Consider the following 9,895-nt stretch of genomic DNA (forward strand, 5'->3'; position numbering starts at 1 on the left):
TCCTCTACAGCTAAAAGGATTCTCAGCTTCGAATATCGCGACCCCACGCCACTTGTGCGGCATATGAAAGTGTATGGGGAAAATCTGTATTACCATTGGCTTATTTCAGATAAGCCGCAAAAAGTAAGCCAATCAGCATCAACCTTTTATGTTTTGAAGCGTTTCTTTTTACCCCCCCAATAAAATGTCTGCTAGTGGAAAGGGCGGGAAAAATCATGCATGGAAAACCGTCTACACTGTATCATTTGTTTCACATTAAACAATATTTCTTTTTATCATACTGAATAAATATATTTTTAATGATAAAATGTGTATAATATATTTAGTTAGAATAATAACATCTTTTAATAAATAAATATTTTAAATTATTAAGGTTAGAATTTATTATTATTGTAGATGGCACTAGGCTCCAAAAGCTAAATATTAAGGCGCAAATTACAGTACCGCCAACGTGATGCATACAATATTCATATGTATATATATATATATATATATATGTACATTAATATATATTTCTAATTAATGAATTATTTTTTTTATTTTTTGTATTATCGAACAATTAATAAAAAAGAATATTTTTTTATTAAATTTTCTAAAATATTTATATTTAATAATCTTTGATATAAAAAAATAATTATGCATTATTATTTTTATTATAAGTAAATAATATTTATAAAATATTTTTACATTTATTTTAAAATAAATATAATCTATTTTTTTTTTTTAATTATATTTATCATATTTTACTAAGAGAAGAATTAATACTATAATAAATTAATACTATAATAATACTATAATAAAAATTTATAAATACATTATGTAGATTAAAGAGGGAAAAAGGAAAAGAGAGAAAGAGAGAGAGAGAGAATTTATAATATAAAATATTAAAATAAAATAATTGAAAATTGCACATTATATTTAATATTCTGAAATATGAAATATCTATAAATGTTATTAATCTTAACATAATAATAATTATAATAATTTTTAAAATAATATATGCCAATTCATAATAGATAGTTTTTGCTATAAACATGTTAAATTATTTTCATTTATGTTTTTATATGTACATTTAATGTAATTGTTGATTTTATTTTATAATAAACAACATATAAAGAGAAAAAAACTAGAGAAACTTTATTAATTCTAGAATTTCTTACATATAGTTTTTTTTAAAACGCATTACTTATTATTTATTACATTGTTTATCTTTTGTAATTTATAAGATTAAAAATTAAAAATATCAAATAATATTAAAAAATATAAAAAATTTTAGAAAATACATATAATAAATTTCATAATAAATTGAATAAAAAATTAAATAATTGTAATAAAAAAAATAATACAATAAAATATTCTAATTAATCAAATTATATATATATGTATATATATATATATATATATATATATATATACACATATATATACATATATATATATATATATATTTATTTTCTATCAATAGCGAAATATAAAGTTGGTAGAATTGAATTTTATTAAACAGGCATTTCTCAAAGTTAAGTCATATCGTTTATGTGTATATGCACATAGTATATAAATATATACATATATACCTATTTACATTATGCATATATATGCATACATATCTTCAAACAGTATTGTATGAGTCAATGTAGATGTGTAAATAATAAAACGCGGTGAAGTGCTGTAGCAGAGAACTTTAAAGAAATTTGTAGAAACATAAACGTATTACGAGGAGACAGTAGTGTTAAATGTTTGTCTTGTAACAAAATTTTTAAAATATTTACAGTAATATATATATAAAATCAACTCGTATGTTAAATTGTTTGAGAGAAAGAAAGTGAAATGTTATATGACATCGTTTAATATTGAAGTCTTCGTAATACGCAAACTCTAATATTTAAATTATCGATTTCTTGTTTGAATCTTTACATTAAATAAACATTTTTTTTACACTGGCAATTGAAATATAAATTTCTTTGAAGAATTATCAATAACAAATGAAATTCAACGAAAAATTATGAGTGTGAAAAGTAGACATCATCGAGTATATTTTACTTTTAGTCACGCTGTTTTTTGACGCAAACACATACATCAAAAGATATCGAGGTTGTTAAAGTTCTAAATACTCTTCATACCGATTTAGTTGATGTTAAGAATAAAAAAAAATGAATGGATTCAGTACCGGTGAAGAAGATTCCAGAGGAGCTGCTGATCAAATTTGTTGCCTTGTAGATGAGGGTGAACGATGTACTCGGCCAGCTGGCAACGCTTCTTATAGTAAACGTATTCAAAAAACTGTAACTCAGCGACGATTAAAACTTAATCTTGATCAAGTGGTAAGATGATAATGAAGAAAAAATTATATTAACATACACATATTTATCATTTTTTTAACTTTATTTTGAAATTTTTTCTTTGACTTTATGTTATATTTTGTTGTATAATCATTCATACAAGTTATTTTTATAGAATAATAGATATAATTTTAGTGCTCATAATTGATTTTCTAAAATTTTTTGGAATCTTAAAATGATTAGAATATATTATTGAATATGCTATAAAGTATATTGATATAAATATTTATTAAATTTTGATAATTAATAATTTGATAATATTCATATAATTAAATATTATATATAATTTAAGTTACATACATATTTTAAATTATAAAATATATTTTAAATTAATAAATAAAATAAAAATAATGTAATGTTTTTATATTTATTTTGTATTTTTATTTTATTAATATTTCTTTAATTTTTTTTGTAACTTTTTATACAAATAATTAATTTTAAAAAAGATTTTTAAATACATAATCAAAAAATAATATGCTGTTATGTGTCTCATTTATCATTAGGCACGTCATATATACATTTGTGATTACCATAAGCAAGTAATACAATGTGCAAGATCTAAACAACAACAACAACGTAGACGCAAGGATTCAGAGGAAGATTCAGGTGAGACAGATAATGATCTACCTGAAGTTGATCTTTTTCAATTACAAGTTGGCACACTAAGACGGTATAAAAGACATTATAAAGTTTCCACACGTCCAGGTTTAAATAAAGCTCAATTAGCTGATGTAAGTATATTATTATATAAAATATATATTTAAAAAATTATGCATGTTTCATTATTAAATAATCTTCATATAATATGTAAAATTATAATATATATATATATATATGAAGTATATTCTTTCTTTTCAGACACTTATGAAGCATTTTAAAACTATCCCTGTAATTGAAAAAGAAGCATTAAGTTTTTTTATTTATACAGTAAAAACTAATGCCAATAAATTGGATCAAAAAAATGGTTTAAGTAATGATACAACATAGCCTAGGCCTCATTTCAGTTTTGTTATTGTAATAATATTTTATTAGTAAGATCAAAAATATATGTATGGATTTTTACTTGTTAATAGGAATAGGTATTTTATAAGAACTATGTATAAAATACATTAAGAAATATATATATAATAATATATATTAAAATATTGTTTATTTACTGTGTTCTTTTTATAAGATAAATTTTTATACAATTTTGTTCAAAAAAAATATTTTATTGTAGAAAGAACATTTTTTGAAATATTTTGAACACAGAAATTTTGTATAAATATTTACTCATATTTTGATAACATTTACAAATTCATTTGAAGACAAATAATAAAAATTTGTAATGATATAAAACTTTGATTACATTCATTGAAAAAGAAGTCTTATTATTTAATAAAAATGTATATTATATTTTTATATATTATTTTTTTAGTCATTGCATTAAATCTTCTTTATTTAAGATTTCAATAGTTTCTTCTTCACTACTTTCATTTATTTCTGAAATAATAACAATTGATTAATTAATTATTTACTAAAAAAAAAAAAAGTATAATAAATATGATGCAAAATACCTATATTGTCTATAATTTTATTTTCTTCTTTTTTTATTTCATCAGTGATTTCAATATCACTTATTTCTTCTTCTGAAGATTCTGATACATTCCATGTATTAGGTCCACCTTCACCAAATGATGTACTCTGTAAAAATTTTAAAATGTTGATTTATATTAATATTTAATTATATTTTGTGACTAAATGAATATTTACTGTATCTGTTATTAACTCAGCAGAACCTTCTCCAGGTTTTAAAATTGTACAATTTTCAGTAACTTCTTTTCCCATGTTAACTTAAAATAAATATAGTTATTTAAATATAAATATAATTAATAAATGATTATTGAAACAATTGTTCGCTATTAAAAATCAAAGAATTATTTACCATCAGATTCCAATTTTTCTATTTCATCCCATTTGCGTAATTTGATACTAATACATTCTCTATTCATTGTAGTCAATTTTTTAGTTGTTATACATTCTTTAAAACGATTTGTATTTTGATTATCTTTTTTATACCTAAATATGTTTTTAAAATGAATTTAATATTTATAATATAAATAATTTAATATTTATAATAATTTAACATATATTTAATATTTATACAAAATAATAAATAAAAATTTCACCTTGCATTTATATCACTAAAAACTGTTTCTTTAATCTGCTGCACTAATTGAACAGCATAATTTGTTGCATAACTAGAAACTGCTGATATTACATCTTCTACAGTCATAGTTTTTGTTAAATAATTAAAATGTAAACTACAAAGTTCTCTATATGAATTTATACCAAGAGTAAGTTGAGCTACTCCAATTCTTTCTTCTAGATATGTTGGATCCATAACTGTATTTCCACTAAAAATAAAAATAAAAATAAATATGATTTTATGAAAAATTTTATTAACATATTTTCATTAACATATATGGAATCAAATAGTTAACCTTTCAAATGTTATAAAAGAGACGCATACAGGATAATGATATAATGTTAAAGGTAAAGGATCCTTTTCAGAAAATGGATGAACAATAATATCTTCACCATTTGAAGTTACATCAGGTCTATGAAAATGTGAAAGAGCAGCTAATGTTGCAATGGAAGCACAATCAATTAAATTTCCATCATGATTAATAACATTAATATCAACTCTCAAATTCCATACCTATATTAATTATTAATATTTAATAATATTATATTTAATTTAATAATATTCATTTCTTCATATAATTTATTATATACTAATTACAAGAGTTTTAGTAATTATAGATTATTAAAAATTTTCAAAATTATTTAAAAGAATATATCAAAATTAATTTAAAAAAATATACTTTACCTTTTTATCAGCTATAATACACAAAGATTCTAGATCTATACATTTGGAATCTTGGTAACATTTTTCAAGTTGGCGGCTAATTAATATTGAAATTTCAGATTGTCTACCACTATCAAAATGTTGTGCAGCCATTGGATTAAGTTCAACATTTATATGTAACATTCCTTCATTAGGACGAGAAGTCTTTGGTTGTTGAATATCACAAGTTACTTGTGCTATAACTCTGTAATAAATTTGTTATTTTACATTATTATATAATATTTATTTTAATATAATATTTTAATATAATATTATATAATATTTTTTTAATATTTAAATAATAAATCATTTATATATATAAAATAAAAAATATAAAATAAATATATAATCTATAATTAATGTTTATTGATCAATATCAAATATAGAAAAATTTTATGTAAAAAAAAATAAATTTTAAATGTTATAATATTTTTAAAAGATTGTCATATATTAAATTGACATTAATTTTACCTTGTTTGACCAAGCAAAACCATACAACTACCCCAATTAGATGCAAAATAAATTTTAACAGGTCGTGCTTCCAATAAACTTCTACCATCTAATCGCTAAAACACATTTTAATAAACTTTTAACTTTTATTTTATAAAGTAAAATTTATTTTATTTATTATACATTATTTTATAAAATAAAATATTACATACTATTCCTTGTTCAACTGATTTATTTACAAAATTTTTTTCACAATTTGATAATAGAATTTCCTTCATGATTTAAAATATCTATTTACAATAAAGATATATATAGATTTTAAAAAAGTATAACCTTTAATTCAAATAATGATATAATGATTATTATATAAATTTTATATTTTGTTATTTTATCACTATTTTTGATTATTTATAATATAAATTAATTTTCTTTTTCATGTTAATATAGTTGTAAATAAAATATAAATATTTTTAAACACTATCCCATTTCATTTTTTATTATCGACATTTATGCTGACAACATAAATTTATTAATCGATATTTTATTTTCGAGATAATCGATTTATAAATAGATTATGTATATTATTTTATCACTATGAAAAGTAATAATGGAAAATAATAAAAAATAATTAAAATTAATTAAGAAAATTTAAAATTAATTTTACTAATTTTATTTATAAATATTAAATTTTATTTATTATTACGATATGTAACAAATATAATTTTTATATGTAAGATTATATATTTATTATTAATTTAAGTTTAAAAATTATATATAATTATTAACATTTTTTACAATTTTTTTGTAATTTTTATATTTTTTTAAATAATAATCTTAAATAATGAGAATTAATGTTTAAATATGAAAAATATACATTTATTCAATTAGAATATAAAAGAACATATATTAAATTGATTTTTCATTCTTATAATATATGATTTCTTCCAATCGATATTGTCTGAAAATATAATATATATTGATAACATTTGACATCATCATTCAACATATGAACGTCCCTTAATATTTCTTATTAAAAAATTGTTTTTTTTTTGATTCTTTTTAAATTTTAATGTGATTTTATTAATTAGAATCGAAATACTGAAATAAAATATTTAATAACAAAATAATAATTTCAAGATATTATAAAAGTAAATAATATTAAAAAATTGATGTATTAGTTACGCGCTCGCGCGTATTGTATATATATATATATATATATATATCTACACTACACAAGTGGCCATGCCCGGTCATATCTGCTTCAATCAGCTTAGTTTATACGATCTGTTTTTAACGTTGAGTCTTGTCGTCAATAATCCGAATTCTATGATTCAATAACTGACGAATATTGTATCTGTGAATTTTTAAAACTTCACATAATCTTAATTTTAGTGTTTGGTAAAAGTTGTATTTAGATATCATACGCGTTTCGTATATAATGCTGATCACGGTACGCGTGATACGTACGGATAGATACATATAGATAGGGCCGATCTGTGGAATGGATGCTTAATAAGTTACGTTTCGCGTTGCTTATAATCATTTTTCTCGAAATCTTTTATAACGTTTGCTTTTAGTTATTGTTGGTAAGTTGTATTACCATTTAAAAAGCATATCTAATTTTATTTTCACTTCTACTGACTATTCTTTCATTTTTCTGAGTAATGCATCGTAAGATAGCTTTTATATTGTTGTTGTAGTAGCGATTGCCTTTGTACGTCATCTGTAGGTAAATATCTGTTACATTTATCTCTCTTTCGTTACTTATATGTCTTTAATGTTTCCAAATATTTCATTGTTTTCTTTTTTTTTTGTTAATGATATTTTTTTTCTTTTTCTTAGTGTTTTATATTTTTAATATCTTGTTTTTCAAAAAGGTATGTGTGTTACGTTAATGTATACCATTTTTTGATTGACTTAATGAAAAGTTTCGGTGTTTATATGTTTGTATAGAATTTTTTGACAAATTATAACTATAAAAAATATATAAATTTATATAAAATATAATTTTATTAGATAAAATTTTATTAGATAATTTTATTAGATATTATATTTAAATAATAAAAATCAAATATTTATAAAATTTAAAATTTTCTTAATACTGTATACTAATTATATAAACAAATACAGTAATTAATACTGTAAATTATATAAACAAATACAGAAAATTTTATAATTATTATATTTAAAATAAATTACATACATAGTGTTAAAATATATAATATGTTAATCAATATTAAAAATTAAAATCAAATTATAAATTTATATTATTTGTATTAATTATTGGTTTGCTAGAAAAAAAATATATGTATCATGCTTATTATATAGTTTACATTATTTTAAATTTTATACATTTTTATATTCCTGCAGAACTTGAAACAATTATCAATGATGCTGTTTTATTAAGGTCATGACAACAATTTGTTATGTGCTTTCTATAAATTATATTTGTGGTAAGTAATAATTAATATGTTATCATTATTATAAACTTTTATTTAAATGCTTAATATTTATTATTAAAAAAAATTAATATAATAAAAATATAATATAATATAATATAATATAATATAAATATAATATAATATAATATAATATAATATAAATATAATATAATATAATATAATATAATATAATAAAAATATATATTTTATTTTATATATTTTAAAAATAAAGAAATAATTATAGTTGATTTATAAATTATATCATATTTATCTGATTTATTATTTATTTTATATATTTTTTTATCAAATTTCAATTTTGTTTACATTAATTAAAATTTAAAATAATAAATCAATAAAATATATAAAATATTATGTGTAGATTATTGTGGTTTTGGATAAATCATTCATTTCTTGGTCAAAATATTATAAAGAATTTCATACAATTATGGAATCAAATGATAGGAAAAATGTTTACCTTGCAAAAACGGGTGATAATTCTTTGAATTCTGGAATGAGAGACACAATGATTGTTGGTCAGACAAATATGACACAAGGTGAAAAATTTATTTAATATATTTGAAAACTTTCATTAAATATTCATATAAATAATATAAGCATAAAATTATAAAATATTAATCAAAAAACATATAATTATCTTATAAATATATTTATTAATTGTTTAATTATTAGAATGTGGTGAACCTGTAATGAAACCTGGAAATGTATCTAGTGTTTCAAATAATCAAGCAAAGTGGTCTAATACACAAAGTAAAAATTTTATAATTAATGCAGTTCCAGTAAAAAATGAAGTAAATATTATAAAATAACATTGATAATAATTTATATAATGTACATTTAAAATACATATTAATGAAATTATATTATATTTTTAGATCGTTCATCTTGAAGATGGAGCACATTGCAATAAGAAAATGTATTATTATGATAGACATTATACTGGCCATGAAGAAACAGAGAGACCAACACGTAGAGGAACAAAAAGATATAGAGATAAAGATGCACCTAAAAGAGCATTGTATGTTGTATTTGTATATTGATTAATATTTTGATAGTTTAATATTTGTTTATAAATTTTATTTTAGGTCTGCCTTTTTCTATTTTTGCCAAGAGTTACGTGGGAAAATGAGAGAATTACATCCAGAAATGGGAGTAGGTGACATTGCCAAAGAATTGGGTAAATTATGGATGAGTACAGACCTTCAAACTAAATCAAAGTATATGGCAATAGCAGAAGAAGATAGAGCCAGATATGAAAGAGTAAATAATTTATTAAATTTTTTTATTAATTAAAAAATAAAATTTTTATTAATTTTTTATTTTTTAAGGAAATTATTGCATATAATAAAAGAGTAAAAAACTATGATCCTGAAGAAGTTGGACCTGTATAAGTTTTTAAATCTATTAAAAAAGAAGGGACAATGTATTTTGCCCTAAGACAAGCACTCGCCAATTAAAAATGTATAACAATTTTATTAATAGTTTAGTATTGTCAATTGTTGTATATATTATGTACACTGTTGGCATTAACAAATCTGAAAAAAAATTATAAGCTATCATATTTGGTTATAATTATTTTTCAAATAGTATTTGAAAGCAATTATTCTACATTTATTTTGTAATTGGATATTATTTTTTGTGAATAAGGTGTGCTAATATATTTACAAATGATACCTAATACAAGTAATAATATTAATATCAATAGTAATAATAATGAAAATGATAATGAAAAGTATGATGCTGATAATAATAATAAT

At 19.9% G+C, this 9,895-nt stretch overlaps 3 protein-coding genes across 5 annotated transcripts; 2 read left to right on the plus strand and 1 right to left on the minus strand.

Annotated features, from left to right (window-relative positions):
* Positions 1-1,703: 1,703 nt before the first annotated feature.
* Positions 1,704-3,449, plus strand: LOC122715004 (histone deacetylase complex subunit SAP30 homolog). Its single transcript, XM_043936860.1, has 4 exons — positions 1,704-1,735; positions 2,047-2,321; positions 2,843-3,070; positions 3,198-3,449. Exons 2-4 carry the CDS (start codon positions 2,151-2,153, stop codon positions 3,324-3,326), a joined length of 528 nt encoding a protein of 175 aa, XP_043792795.1. The 5' UTR covers positions 1,704-1,735; positions 2,047-2,150; the 3' UTR covers positions 3,327-3,449.
* Positions 3,450-3,598: 149 nt separating this feature from the next.
* Positions 3,599-5,957, minus strand: LOC122715037 (exosome complex component RRP45). Of its 2 annotated transcripts, none has more exons than XM_043936913.1 (9): positions 5,892-5,957; positions 5,701-5,795; positions 5,212-5,434; positions 4,823-5,040; positions 4,508-4,735; positions 4,264-4,397; positions 4,092-4,171; positions 3,896-4,022; positions 3,599-3,821 (listed from the first exon to the last, which is right to left on the minus strand). In XM_043936913.1, the coding sequence occupies exons 1-9, from the start codon at positions 5,955-5,957 to the stop codon at positions 3,757-3,759; spliced, it is 1,236 nt and encodes a 411-aa protein (XP_043792848.1). In that variant the 3' UTR covers positions 3,599-3,756. The 2 variants fall into 2 exon arrangements, with proteins under 2 accessions (XP_043792848.1, XP_043792849.1); XM_043936914.1 differs by having other exon boundaries at positions 5,701-5,815; positions 5,892-5,920.
* A 979-nt stretch (positions 5,958-6,936) lies between these two features.
* LOC122715012 (putative high mobility group protein B1-like 1) lies at positions 6,937-9,543 on the plus strand. Of its 2 annotated transcripts, XM_043936877.1 has the most exons (8): positions 6,937-7,265; positions 7,380-7,408; positions 8,050-8,132; positions 8,500-8,674; positions 8,811-8,929; positions 9,014-9,156; positions 9,224-9,398; positions 9,467-9,543. In XM_043936877.1, the coding sequence occupies exons 4-8, from the start codon at positions 8,566-8,568 to the stop codon at positions 9,527-9,529; spliced, it is 609 nt and encodes a 202-aa protein (XP_043792812.1). In that variant the 5' UTR covers positions 6,937-7,265; positions 7,380-7,408; positions 8,050-8,132; positions 8,500-8,565; the 3' UTR covers positions 9,530-9,543. The 2 variants fall into 2 exon arrangements, with proteins under 2 accessions (XP_043792812.1, XP_043792810.1); XM_043936875.1 differs by lacking the exon at positions 7,380-7,408.
* Positions 9,544-9,895: the final 352 nt, after the last annotated feature.

Source organism: Apis laboriosa, unplaced genomic scaffold (assembly GCF_014066325.1).
Source record: "Apis laboriosa isolate Shangri-la unplaced genomic scaffold, ASM1406632v1 scaffold34_cov151, whole genome shotgun sequence".
In the NCBI taxonomy this organism is placed as follows: Eukaryota; Metazoa; Arthropoda; class Insecta; order Hymenoptera; family Apidae; genus Apis; species Apis laboriosa.

Coding starts and splice junctions, on each gene's coding strand:
- LOC122715004 (XM_043936860.1), top strand. CDS start 2,151: ATGAATGGATTCAGTACCGGTGAAGAAGATTCCAGAGGAGCTGCTGAT. Junction 2,322..2,842: donor AACTTAATCTTGATCAAGTG/GTAAGATGATAA, acceptor ATTTATCATTAG/GCACGTCATATATACATTTG. Junction 3,071..3,197: donor ATAAAGCTCAATTAGCTGAT/GTAAGTATATTA, acceptor CTTTCTTTTCAG/ACACTTATGAAGCATTTTAA.
- LOC122715037 (XM_043936913.1), bottom strand. CDS start 5,957: ATGAAGGAAATTCTATTATCAAATTGTGAAAAAAATTTTGTAAATAAA. Junction 5,796..5,891: donor AATCAGTTGAACAAGGAATA/GTATGTAATATT, acceptor AATGTGTTTTAG/CGATTAGATGGTAGAAGTTT. Junction 4,023..4,091: donor CTGAGTTAATAACAGATACA/GTAAATATTCAT, acceptor AAATTTTTACAG/AGTACATCATTTGGTGAAGG.
- LOC122715012 (XM_043936877.1), top strand. CDS start 8,566: ATGGAATCAAATGATAGGAAAAATGTTTACCTTGCAAAAACGGGTGAT. Junction 8,675..8,810: donor TCAGACAAATATGACACAAG/GTGAAAAATTTA, acceptor TTTAATTATTAG/AATGTGGTGAACCTGTAATG. Junction 8,930..9,013: donor CAGTTCCAGTAAAAAATGAA/GTAAATATTATA, acceptor TTATATTTTTAG/ATCGTTCATCTTGAAGATGG.